We start from the raw sequence: 13,442 nt of genomic DNA, 5'->3' as shown, positions 1-13,442 counted from the left end.
TATAAATAAATATATTTTGTGGATAGTTTAATTTTAAACATGAATCGGGTGCAATATAGTCTCCACAATCTTGAATGATGCAGGCATGGGAAATTGGTACCCAAGCCATAAAAATCTTGCTCCAAAAAAAAAAACTTGCATTTGATGCAAGCACGTCTATCCCTGGGAAAAGTGACATTAAAATTGGATTTAAAAAAAAGGAAGTATACCTGACCACACCCTGAATTTCTCAACATGCGATACCACACGTCAATAACTCTTTCAACAATACAAACAAAAACAGCCTGAAATCAATCCAACAGTTACCTTAATTTAGATTTTCCTTCCAAGCTTGTGAAAATCTTGAGTTGGTCACTATTGACGCCAATAATTTCTTGTATCCTCTAGTTGCGCTGGTACGATACGTGCGCTAGGCAGCTGTTCTGGCAAGGAGTGTGACAAACAGGCTTAGATTGGTCTCACTTTATGGTCGTGTTGATTGTCTGAACCGTACTTGAATATTAATGTTAAATATGTTAAATAAATGTTAAATACCTCTATAACTTACAGTACAGTTGGGAGAAACAGATCATGTGATATTTAACTGGATACAGAGTGGGCGTGTATCAGAGTATCATTCATAAGTTTATAATGCACAATATTTATAAATGTTTGTATTATAAACAGAGCAATTATATATGTTGTGGACAGTTTAATTTTAAACATGAATCGTGTGCATTATAGTCTCCACAATTTTGAGTGATGCAGGCTTGAGAAACTGTGATACACAAGTATACCAGACCACACCCTGAATTTCTCCAAATACCACACAGTCACTAACCTATTTTTCAATCTTTCTGCAATACAAACAAAAACAGCCTGTACTCAAGCCAAAAGTTACTGAAGACTTACATCAAGTTGAATCTGTGCACCCAGTCAAAAATTGGGTTGACAGCTCCAATATTTCCAGCCCCGTACATGTCTAACTGTTACATGTACCTATCACTGACTAGTATACATGTAGCTATAATAGAGGAAAGACAGAGTCAACAATTACACAGTCACACACAAATCAAAAGGTATACTTTTATTTTGTATTTTTTTTCCAAAACTTGACTCTACTCAACTTGGTACAGGAATTTCCAAAAGTTGATTATCTTACAAAATGGTCGTTTTTTTTATAAGGTTCATAAGAGTTCCACTTGATTCAAAGGAACAAACTCGATACACTGAAAATAGTTATGACATGAACACTGTACAAATGGGCATGTACACCTGTGTATGTAATAGTGATGACATTCTTTCCTTATTAGCACAATGCAGTTTTCTCCCATTGCCAAAATCGCAGTGGAACAAAAACTATATAAATGATACATACATAAACCTTGGTGTAAAATAACCAAGCTTTCATATTAATAGCATCTTTACATCACTGAACCAGAAGTACATAAATGTAGATGACAAGCAAAAAGGTTATCAACATCAGATTAAAACATCTAAAGCTTTACATAACTTTGTTCACATACGACAACAAACGAAAGAATCAACAAGAACATGACTTAAAATAAGATTTACAGCAATTTTTTTTTGCACTATCGTGGTTTATACGAAACAAAAGATCCCTGGGTTTTAATCTCTTGTTTGATGGAATACTAGTTTCATAAAAAATCTGGAATATTGTTACATTTTGCACTACCTAATTTCTGCCACTATTACAGTGATGAAGATGTCTCTATGTTAATGTTGTAATCTAAGAATAACAAGGCACCTTGGGGCAATTTCTACAACACTATCTGTACAACATTTACTCAAAGTCCTGCCATAGACTTGGTCTCAAAGAAAGATGAACAAAAAAAAAAGGCTTTCCTTACAGTAGCAGCACAACTTTTTTATAACTGCAGATGAAACAAAAGTGTTCGAATATTTCCACTTGTACAGTAAGTCATCCGGCAGCTTCGTTATTTTTTTCTGACAATTACGACTCTTGTGGAATGTGAAAGTGAATCAACACAAAGAGTTCAGCCATTAATTCTCGATACCAACGACGAGTTCGGAACATAAGAGAAAAGGCAAAACACTTTCACAGCCTGCATGGGACGCTGCGTCACAATTACAACTTCTTCACCCTGTTTTAAATTTACAAATGGCAGAAAGCTTATACAAATAAAACACTCGGCAACAATGTCGGAAAATGTGCATAATATGATTCAGTACACTTTCTCCATTCTCTCTTGGCGACAAAAATAGCTTCCCCAACTAAAATACTTCCTTCCCCTCTGTACAACTTCTCATTTTTTTTCTCTCTCACTAATTTGTGGTCTTAAATATTGACTTCTTGTTCCTGGTAGAGTTTTTACATTTCAAACAAAATGGTTTGATGTACACAAAAATCGAAGGCAACAGTTGCAGCACCTGGCTATACATTATAAAAGGAACCACGCAGAGGCATGTATGCAAACCTTGCAGCTACGTACGTTAGCTATGGAAGAGCTCCAGTGTTATTGCATATTTTTGCCGAGAGGCTATCATCAACTCTCGAGTCGCCACGATGCCACGCTTGGGTCCAAGTTAAGAAGACAAGAATTGAAATGTTCCAGTACACACTGTACAAAGCAGCCCTGATTGTCAACCACAAATTGACATCAGTTGTAAAAATTTGTACAGCCATTTTTTTTTCGCAACCCCCCTATTTATACTTACTCCTTTCCACCTCTCGCCTGCCTTGTTACATACCCTCAGTCATTCTGTCTACATATATCTAACTGTGGTCATGGAAAACAGTCAACCTACGTAAACCTTCCTCGGATCCCCCTTGCGGCACGACTTGGTACTGCTTCATTGCACCTTTTTAACATCCTAGGCACCGTCACTCTTCCCTACAAGTTGTATTGCAAACATGTTTAGAAAACTGCAGTCCTATGGCTTGGTTTTATCTAGGATTTCTTCCTTTTTTTTCTCTTCCAATCTGTACATTTTATTAAACAACATGCAATTTATTTGCAACAATTGGCTAGCATGTTGCTACCATTGTTTAGCCCTGATTTGGTGGGTGGGAGGGAGACAACATAGTAAAACGTACATAAAACATATCTTCTCTCAATGCCCTGTATGTCAGGATCTTCTAGCTATACAATTTACAATGGCTGTACTGTACTTTGGTCCACGACTGCATGGCACTAACTCCCCTTACACAACACTAGTAACGCCAGCACTGTACAAGTCTTTGTTTTTGAGCTGAAGAAATCATGATACACCGTCTTCTTGATTTTTTTCTTTCACCAAGAAGAAAGTGGGCAACATTAAGTTACGTATTGCTTCATACATTCCAAGGAAACATAAAAATATCACTAAATGTTTTTACGTGAAAAAAGCTACCTTGACTAACAATGCATGAAGGATTAAAACACAGAAAATGCTGCCTCAAAAAAGAGAAGTTTTGCAAACAATGCCTGATCGTAAGGAAATCAGATTCTTGTAAAGCTACATATTGCAATTAGCTTTCAGTTTTATCATTATGGCATAAAATTCCATACAAACACGGAAAAAATATTCCCACATTCTCAGGAGTCCGAATGCTCACTCAACGAACAATATTAATGTTATAAGAGCTCTGAGATGAAAATATCTCTTCAGCAAGTATACAAAAGATTATGTGCTTTCATAATGTACAATGTACAGGCTTTGTTATAACATTTTCTACATTTCCTCGTGTTGTTTTGGAAGGGCATCCCCCGTCATAATTTAAAACGTCGGCGACGCGTTTTTCGCACCACCTTAGAGCAGAGAACATGACATACTATTGCACAGCCTTTAATACTGTTGCAGCATAGGTCAAGACTAAGTGTCCACTGCCACCGTTTTTTTCTAAATTTACCGAGCACAAGCCAGTCCGGCTCCGGCTTTCTCCTAAAGCTGCGAGTCCAGGGAGAAGTGTGCTGAGGGTGTTCATACTAACACTGGCGCAACAACCCCACAAAGGTGTTGCTGCAGCACACTGAGCCCTATCTGGATGTGCCGTGGCTGCTGTTGTTGTTGCTATTGCTGGAGCTGTCTCTGGCCTGTTGGTGCTGGGGTTGTTGTTGTTGTTGTTGTTGTTGGGGGCGTCTTCTCTTCTTGTTGGAGGCGTTACGGAAGTTCTTGTTGTTGGGGTGGGGGGGAGACTGCTTGTACTGCGTGCGGCCCTGGTTGTGCGAGTGGTGCCACACTCTAGACTGACCCATGTGCTGAAGGGAGGAAATAAGAACAATGAACAGCTTCAGCATGAAAGTTCTTCTGAGTTGGTAAATTACATTATGAAAAATTTAAACCGTTCTCCAACTCAAAATTTGACTCACGACTTTTCGACTGAATCACTCAGTCTTCCTCAGCTATCTGACCCAAATGCTGTGGACACGTGATTTTTCCCAAAATGCATGTGATCATTCATGCTTTTTGGCATACATCACTTTAGAATTTAATAATTTGTAACTCATATATTTTGTATATTGATTTGTTTATAGAAGTACATAGCAGTGACAAGGCACTGAATTGCGTACAAGTTTGCATAATTGCATTAAAAACTACACACAACAAATACAAAAGCCACACAAATAGGTACAATCAAACAATAAAAAGACAAAGCACTGATACCAACTGTACATACTTGTGGCTACTTTCAGACAAGAAACACATATTCTGGGTTCCTGCACATTTTTTTTACACATCTAGCTAGTTTTTCCACCCTACCTGTCTTCTTGTATCCTCTCCGCTGTGAGATGAACTGTTAACCCTCTGTGCCCGAGGCCCTCTGTTGGGAGTGTTGGGTCGACTGCTGTTATTGGAGTTGCCAGCCGTGCTTGTGGACACAGTGTTTTGTCTCACCGGGGCGGCAACAGTTGTGGTGGGGGCGGGGGCAGGGGCAGGGGCTGGGGTGGGGGGGCACACGGGGGTCTCTACCGGCGGTACGTCAGCAGTTCTTGTCGCGGCGGCGGTGGGCGTGACGCTTCTCGTTGTTGCCACGTGAACGGCCGTTGTTGTGGGCGCGGCAGCTGCCGTCAACTCAACGTTGGAAGAAGAAGGGTAAGAAGAAGTCTCTTTTGGGGCGGTGGTGATGACAGCGGGCGCGGTTGTTCTCGTTGCCGTGGCCGGTATCGTCTGGGCGTTGCTATCGTTCGCCGCCAGGGCAGGAGTTGCACCCGGTTTCGGGGACGGCGTTCCAGTCTTGTCGGGAATGCCGGTGACGCCGTGGGGGGATAACGATGACGATGATGATGACTCTGAGCTGGAATCCTGTAGAATAGGGAAGGAACAATGTCATTTGTCTATTTTATTCACATTTATTTATTGATGATTGAGCAAGAAGAAACAATCCTTCAAGACCATCTTTCTTTTTGCTGCACTTGCTACCACTGTGATTGTATAGTTTCTGAAACAAGTTCATTTTTCTCAGACCACAAACTTTTTCTACCATGCACATAACGTAACAGAATAATTTGAATGCGTTTCACGCGCACTGAGTGTGGTGCTTTCAAAACTTTGAACACTGAATGCGGTGCTGGAATTGACGCCGTTACACTTTTTGTTTAGATACACCAGATTTTGACACATTGAAATGTCTGTTTTCTCGGGTGGGTATGACATAAATAAAATACAACAGGTTGTATTCCACATCACCCTCAGCCCTCCCGTGAATCGGATCTCCCTCTGGCCTTCAGCCGACCCGCAGTTGGGCTGGTACCTCGGGCGATATGAAATACACTGTGTAGTATTCTATATTTGCAAATAAACAGTAAACAAAAAAAAGAGAACTGACGGTGTCGCTGTTGGACGGCGATGACGACGCGCTCGCGGAGATGGAGGATGCGGGCGAGGAGGCCTGGCTGGAGCTGGCCGAGTGGCTGGACATCTCCCCGTCCGATACCATCATGGCCTCCGACCCGGCCGAGTCCGCTGACCCCGCCGCGCTGTGGGGCGTCAGGGCCTGTGTCTGCAGCTGGTTACTGTGGTTGGCCTGGGAAAGAGAATGCTTTATTTATTCATTTATGGTTTGGAAATGTAGGAAAAGAAATGTACTTGTAGTTGGTTACTATGGTTAGCCTGGGAAATACGGAAACAAGTTCAGAAACTGGTGCTGGCAGATGAATAAAAGTTCTAAATGGGACCATGCAGCTCTAGATATCTTACTGAGGGACCACTAAAATCATTAGTTTACAAATTGTGGCATCGCATGGCATAATGGTCATAGCATTCCGCTCGAAACCATGAGGTCCCAGGTTCAATCCCCTGACATGCCTGATGTTGTGCACTTTATATGACTTTCCTCAGTCATTGTATGGTACAGTGACGCCCTCGGGCCTACTGGCTTATTGTTAATACCTGTGACAAAAACTGATGAGGATTTGGTGTCGCCAATGTGGCACGACTGCATGGCACGAGCCAGGTACTGGTAGTGGTACATCTGCCAGTAAGAACGGAATTTTTTTTTTTTTATAAAACGTACCTGGTTCTGCATGTGTATCTGGTGCTGCATGTTGTGTACGTACCTGGTTCTGCATGTGTATCTGGTGCTGCATGTTGTGTACGTGGGGCATCCTGGCCACGCTGGCGTAGGTGGGCTGGGTGAGCAGCGGGTTGGGCGGGATGGTCTGAGACCAGTTCTGCTGGATCCACTGCCGGTACTCCACAACTTCCTCCGTCACCTTCACTATCCTGCCCAGGATGCTGTAAACACAGGAAGGCATCAATAAAATTAATCTGTGTTAGTTTGTTTAAACTTGCATCATCTTGGAAGTTTATCTGTGTTGGTAGAAGACATTATGAAACAAGTTTGAACTGCAACACAACCTATGATCCACTGCTCACGGAGTCACGTGTGTTATCCACGTGACGTCACGGAAGCAGTGGATTGCTCATTCTTTGACAAAGACTGGAGTTGTACAGTCAAGAATTTGGGTAAGTCCAATTTCTTGTGATGTAAATCTCAGTTCAAACTTGTTTCGTAATGTTTAAACTTTTGATCACACAGACACTACAATGTACATGTAGTAAGGTAAAAGAATGTTCAGTCTATAGATTTTTAGTAAGAATTAAACTAGTGGGACCTTAAACTTAGAAAAAACTGGAAGCACTTTCTGGTTTGTTCCAGGAACATACAATGTAAAATTCCAAAACAACATTTGACTCTTAGACAATATACGTTGAGCTTTCATGAATAAAGTATGGTTCAAACAAACAAACAAACAAACAAACAAACAAACAAACAAACGCTGATGCTTACCTGAAATTATTGGACGCATAGTACTGCTTATTGGACGATACTGCGCGGGACAGTGTGATGTAGGCGTAGTCGAAAGCTGCCTTGACCTGCATGGCGCCGTACGAGCTCCGCCCGATGTCGTTGCCCTGGTTGAGAGGGTCCTCGATACACAGCATGGAGGGGCGGTACCCGTTATCCATGTTCACCTGCATCTGACACAAGGCACATGACAGCAATCCCAGCCGGAAACAGGTGTCTTTAACCCTTGTGCTACTGACATTTTTTACACAATATTTTCCAATAATTTCATGTCTTTTTGCCCAGTGGTAGTGTTATTACTTCTGCATTTGCTGCGTTTCTCTGTGGTGTTATGCATTACATGAGAAATACCCCAAACCGTACCTATACAGGGTGCTATATGAATGGTTCTGTATGAGCAACCCAACAATCATTGGGCACCACAGGACTAGGGTTTTAACAGGACTAGGGTGCAACACAACAGCTATCTGTATAGCCGGTATAACTGCCCTTTAGTGTAACAAACCAGCTTCTGTGTCTGTATAGCAGTACAACTGCACTTCAGTGAAAAAAGCCAGCTTTGTCGCCCTAAAATTGCATTGGATGCCTTTATCATTATGTTAAGGCCCACAGGAATAACAGCTGAGATGTTAAGCTAAATTATGGATCCTACTAAAATAACTAAATCAAAAGTCAGAAGCTTCACCCACCTCCTCTTTGGTTATGTAGGCTCCCCCATCCTTGATCCTGATGCCAGTCTGAAGGTAGTTGAAGTTTCGACCGTACAACTCGAAAAACTCGATCAGCAGAACTCCGAGGTTGGCACTGGGAGAGGTGGCATCGTACCTGGGGTGGAGCTGGAACGAAACGGAAAAGTATTTCTTAGAATCATACATTAGAAAACCAGCAGATTTCCTTTTCCTATTGGCCTGACCTGGTTATGCAGTTTGTTATTGGTTGATTCAATTTTACTGGACTTGCCATTTAGTTTGTGATTGGTCAATTGAAATTTACTGGACTCGAATTTGACCCGAATGCGCCCTGAACACTGCTGACTTACTCCCGAATGGTTGGTTGGTGTTCTACTGACTTACCATGGTCGAACCTCCTGATCAACCCCCCAATGTTTAAAACATACTGGCACAGCCGAATAGTAGCCGAATTTGCCAAACACAAGCTGACTTTGTGTCAGTCTACTCCTAACCGTGGTTGTGTGGCGTTTGGCTAGAGTCCATGAGGTTATATTGAATGTGTATAAAGGCTTTACCTGTAAAACTTGCATGAGGACACTTATATTTTCAATGTCAATGTTGGAAAATGAATTGTACAACATTTCTTCACTTAGGTGTCAGATCATGGAGCTAGAAAGGTTGATCGGTCCCTTGCAGAGGGCCGGAGGTCCACAGCCATTTTTTGTAGGGTCGGTCGGGAAACAGTAAACACAACATCTTTTATCCTAGGCCTTACCTGTAGAAAGCTAACGGTCATGAGGATGAGGCTGTAGGAGCTGATGCCTCCGGTGAAGACCTCGTTCAGGTCCCGCTGCAGCAGGAACTGTTTCAGCACCAGCACCAGGTACTTCAGCGTGGGGTAGTCCTGCATGAATTTCTAACAACAAAGAAAGAAAACAGGATTTAAAAAAAACATGACGGAAAACATGCTTCAGCACCAGCACCAGGTACTTCAGCGTAGGGTAGTCCTGCATGAATTTCTAACAACAAAGAAAGAAAACAGGATTTTAAAAAAACATGACGGAAAACATGCTTCAGCACCAGCACCAGGTACTTCAGCGTAGGGTAGTCCTGCATGAATTTCTAATGGCAAACAAGAACACAGGAATCAGTGTGGAATCTGTTCTCTGTAACTTCAGCACCAGCACCAGGTACTTCAGCGTAGAGTAGTCCTGCATGAATTTCTAACAACAAACAAACAAACAACAGGATCAGCACCAGCACCAGGTACTTCAGCGTAGGGTAGTCCTGCATGAATTTCTAACAACAAACAAACAACAGGATCAGCACCAGCACCAGGTACTTCAGCGTAGGGTAGTCCTGCATGAATTTCTAACAACAAACAAACAAACAAAAAACAGGATCAGCACCAGGTACTTCAGCGTAGGGTAGTCCTGCATGAATTTCTAACAACAAGCAAAAAAAACAGGATTTGAAACTAGAAAGGTAACATTTGCAAAGTCAATGTATAATGTTTACCTTTGCATATGATCTGCTCTGTTAATTCTTACTCAAACACATCCATATATATGGTGACAGGGGTCTAAATCCTTCCTGCTATAGAATTGCAACATGATGTTCACCTTCACATAGACTAGCCTAACAAACAATTTTCATTGAAGTACATGTACTTGCACAACTGTGTAAAAAAACTAATAACCACAACACACTATCCATTGTGGTTGTTTCAGTAAGAATCATGATAATGAAATAGCATGTATACCGTTTTCTCATTTTCAGAGTTTACACCTGTAATATCATTGATTGCATTGTGAACAGCATAAAGTAGACGTCTAGTGGCCTGTAAGACCATTAATGTACACATGAAGTTTGAAACAAAACACAAAACATCTTACCTTGATAAGTTTGGCACTCTTGACTCCGTTCGGCATGTTGAAGCTTATGTCCACTTTCACGTCTGTTTTTCTGTCAGTCAACTTCACAATAGGGACCTGTACAGCAAGGCAAACAAACGCTTACCTATACAGTTGAACATTAATGAATTGGCTTTAAGCTGCTTGGTCATACAGTAGAGTTTGAGAATAAAACAAACATATACTGAGTACTAAGGCTGTTTACATGAACGATACTGAAAAAATCTTTCAGAAACAGGTTCAAAATATGGCAAAAAGCAGTTACTCAAGCAACTAGAGAGGATTTTGGAAAAATCGTATTCAGTTGCTTGAGTAACTGCTTTTTAGTGTATCTTGTTATATTACTTGGATGTCTAACCTTCATCGAGGCAGGTTCAAAATAATGTTAAGGTTTGCAGTTCTATTCAGGATAATAACATAATTCACCATCATATCTTTACCAAAATAGACTATAAAAAATATAACATAGGAATAAAACACATAGACTAGAGATTGAGCAATTTGTTTTTTGCAGTGTTAACTGACCGTTGCCTTGTCCAACACCTTGATACTGTCTGGATCTGCAATGTTGCTATGCCGGAGCTCCTTCTCTAGCCTAAAAAGGGGCAGTGCCTCCCAGCTGCCAAACACCACCAGGTCTATGTCACTGCAATGGGAACAGCACGAAAAGGTGCCGCGTTAGAGGGCTGCGGATTGAGGCTATGCAATATGCATAAAATGTCTGATTCTGAATAAAACTAGTATACATATACCCTCAGAAATGCCACCTGTGGTTAGTGCAGGTAAAACTGGAGCTGTGCAGGTATTTCTGATGTCTACCTGCACCTAACCTGCACTGGTCCATGTACTGGGTATATGCAGGTTAGTGCAGGTAAAATTGGAGCTGTGCAGGTATTTCTGATGTCTACCTGCACCTAACCTGCACTGGTCCATGACAAAACAAGCCCCAGACACTAGTCTAGGGGGAAAATATGGTGACCGCAGGTGGTCAAACTCAAACACTGCCTTACAATCAAAATAACATTCAAAAGACATAAAATATCATCAATGTATTATTCACACAAAAATAATATTGTCTAGAATGTAAATTGCTGTCAATGATAAAGACATCCAATACCAAAGTTTAGCATATAAATTAAATTACTATAGGCATGTCAATATCAATTAAGATATTAATATTTAGGAAACCTTTTTGCCCTAGTTATGTCAAACACGAGAATAATTAGTTTGAGTCATAGCTGATAAAGGTACAGAGTAGCCACAACGCTATCAATGAAATGAACACATTTGAACCTTCATACTAAGTGTAAACTTGCATGCCCAATTTTGGTGTAGATTAGCATAATAGTTTTACCTTACATGAACATTGAAATAGATACCATTTGCCAAAGCTTCATGCAAATGTAAGTGTTCATTTCCCTCATAATTATCTGGAATAGTTACAAATTACATGTTAAATTTGGCATAAATTTACTCCTAAACATTTTAAGAAAAAAAAGTAGAATATACGATACCATCATATTCTGTAGAATATTAAGTACTTGTAGCTTTAAAGTCAAGTGCAACTACTGTTGTTCATTTACATGTAGTAAAAATATAAATCACTTTACCTGGTAGGGAGGTACAGCCCAGTTTCAAAGCTGCCAAAAATCTCAACCTGTTACAACAGAAACAAAACAAACAATATCTTAGATACAAAGGTCAAGTACATCTTGTTTCAACAACATTGAACATTACAATGTACTTTTATTTGTTCTTTAGTTTTTTTCTGCTGAATTGACACATTTCTAAACAATTTTAAATGAAGCAAAAAGCTAGCTATCAAAATCTGTTGCTAGTTACTAGTATACTGTCTACTGTTAATTTATTTCATTTTTATGGCTTCACCAGACCACGAAGTGGTCTGGTGAAACCATATTGTTTTCTCTGATGTTTCTCCTTCTCCTGCCATTTTTTTAAAATGGATTCAGCTTCTTCATTTTGGGGCCTAAGGATCTGAAATTTGGTATGGAGGTACAGTGGGCAAATACCCTTAGGCGTTTTTTAAATTTTTGTGATACAGGCTTTTAGAATGGTTTTATTTGAGTTTTTTGGCTGTATTATAGCAAATGTATTACTGTGTCAGTGGGCAGTGTTAACCACATTTGGCATGAGTCATCACAATGGAATGCAGGGCATCAACCAATAGCAGGGTTCGAAATACAAAGGTGCAATGTGCAAATTGCACGTAATTTTCAAGATTTGCACCTAAAAATATTTTGAATGTGCAATTTTGCACCTGGACAATACCGATATATCATGTTTGCACTGCGTATCTCCGAAGTTTCTTGTGTGTCGGCATCGCGCTGGGCGCATGGCAGCCATATTGTTTTCTTTACTGAACATCCTGGGAACAAGTTGCTCTCGTCCCCAGGTGAAGACGCGAAGGCATTACGTAATGATTTACCTAATATGGCAAGACGCGAAGGCCTACGTAGCTGATTTACCAAATATGGTGAGACCCGCGAAACTTGTTGCCCGATATATATCGATGTGGTACGAAGTCCTTCGGCAGAGTAATTTCGGCTTTTTCGTCCAATTTTCGGTAAAATTCGGTGAAAAACAGAGTTTTCGGATTTCCCAGCATTCAGTGCTACCCAGGAAATTTGTAAAGCATGAAGAAGGGCCCATGAAGAAAGGGTCGATTTTCAAGGTCTTTTCACGGGCCCAGCCGGCATCAGAGGCTGGTGCAGCCGGTGGCGGTGGACCAGAGGCTGGTGCAGCCGGGGGCGGTGGATCGGGAGATGCCACCGGGTCCACCGTCTCCGAGGATCCCGCGGCCGATGTTGACGACGCGCCCCCAGAGGAGGGGGAGGGGAGCGCCAAGAAGCAAAAATCAACCGGACGTTATTTTTTTCTAAGCAGTATTTTTTTCCTTATATCGTGCACGATATTCAAGGTAAACAAATATGCAAAATAAATGAAATTTATTGCTCGCATACTGTTGGTAAATTTTTTTTATGACGAGTGAGAGGGCCGGGGGTCACTAGCGGCGTCCTTTGAAGCTAATGCCGACAAATTTATTTTGTGTTCTTTTTTATAAACACAGATGATACTTGCATTGTTCATGTTTTGTTTGGTCCCTTCTTTTAATGTATACTAAAACTTCTATATGCAGTGGCAGGCTAAGAAGGTTGATACACAGTAAAACAGTTCCAAACCTAAAGATGCAAGGCTAAATATAATTTTGCACATAAATTTTTCAAATTGCACCTAAAAATTTTGCCAATGTGCAATTTTGCACGTACCTGAAAAAAAGTATTTCGAACCCTGAATAGGCATGCAGCTTTCCTCTCTTCTTCTTGCTGATTGGCTGTTGGGATTTAACTTGATTAACACCTGCACAGACCATTTCCACCTGCACAGAGCATTTCTTGCTGATTGGCTGTTGGGATTTAACTTGATTAACACCTGCACAGACCATTTCCGATACTGACTAGTATGTACTGTATTCAAGTGTTTTGGTAGGTATTTCAAGACTTTCCTGCTCCAGCATTGGAATGCGGGGCATTGAACGTTTTTTATTATTTTGAAAATCAACAGTTTGCATTATGCAATTAAAATCCT

At 40.9% G+C, this 13,442-nt stretch overlaps 1 protein-coding gene across 1 annotated transcript in view; it reads right to left on the bottom strand.

Annotated features, from left to right (window-relative positions):
• Positions 1-3,847: 3,847 nt before the first annotated feature.
• LOC109480527 (non-canonical poly(A) RNA polymerase protein Trf4-1-like) overlaps positions 3,848-13,442 on the bottom strand; it is a 25,943-nt gene continuing 16,348 nt past the window's right edge. The window contains exons 8-17 of the mRNA XM_019782737.1: positions 11,447-11,493; positions 10,362-10,482; positions 9,819-9,914; positions 8,699-8,839; positions 7,942-8,088; positions 7,235-7,425; positions 6,501-6,678; positions 5,771-5,968; positions 4,705-5,247; positions 3,848-4,202 (exon numbers count right to left, since the gene is read on the bottom strand). Of these exons, the coding sequence (XP_019638296.1) occupies positions 3,981-4,202; positions 4,705-5,247; positions 5,771-5,968; positions 6,501-6,678; positions 7,235-7,425; positions 7,942-8,088; positions 8,699-8,839; positions 9,819-9,914; positions 10,362-10,482; positions 11,447-11,493 (1,884 nt within the window). The 3' untranslated portion in view covers positions 3,848-3,980. The remainder of the gene's footprint in view (positions 4,203-4,704; positions 5,248-5,770; positions 5,969-6,500; positions 6,679-7,234; positions 7,426-7,941; positions 8,089-8,698; positions 8,840-9,818; positions 9,915-10,361; positions 10,483-11,446; positions 11,494-13,442) is intronic.

Source organism: Branchiostoma belcheri, unplaced genomic scaffold (assembly GCF_001625305.1).
Source record: "Branchiostoma belcheri isolate BF01 breed outbred unplaced genomic scaffold, Haploidv18h27 scaffold51, whole genome shotgun sequence".
Classification (NCBI taxonomy): Eukaryota; Metazoa; Chordata; class Leptocardii; order Amphioxiformes; family Branchiostomatidae; genus Branchiostoma; species Branchiostoma belcheri.
Note: the sequence above shows the minus strand (reverse complement) of the source record. Positions and strands in the feature narration are given on the sequence as shown.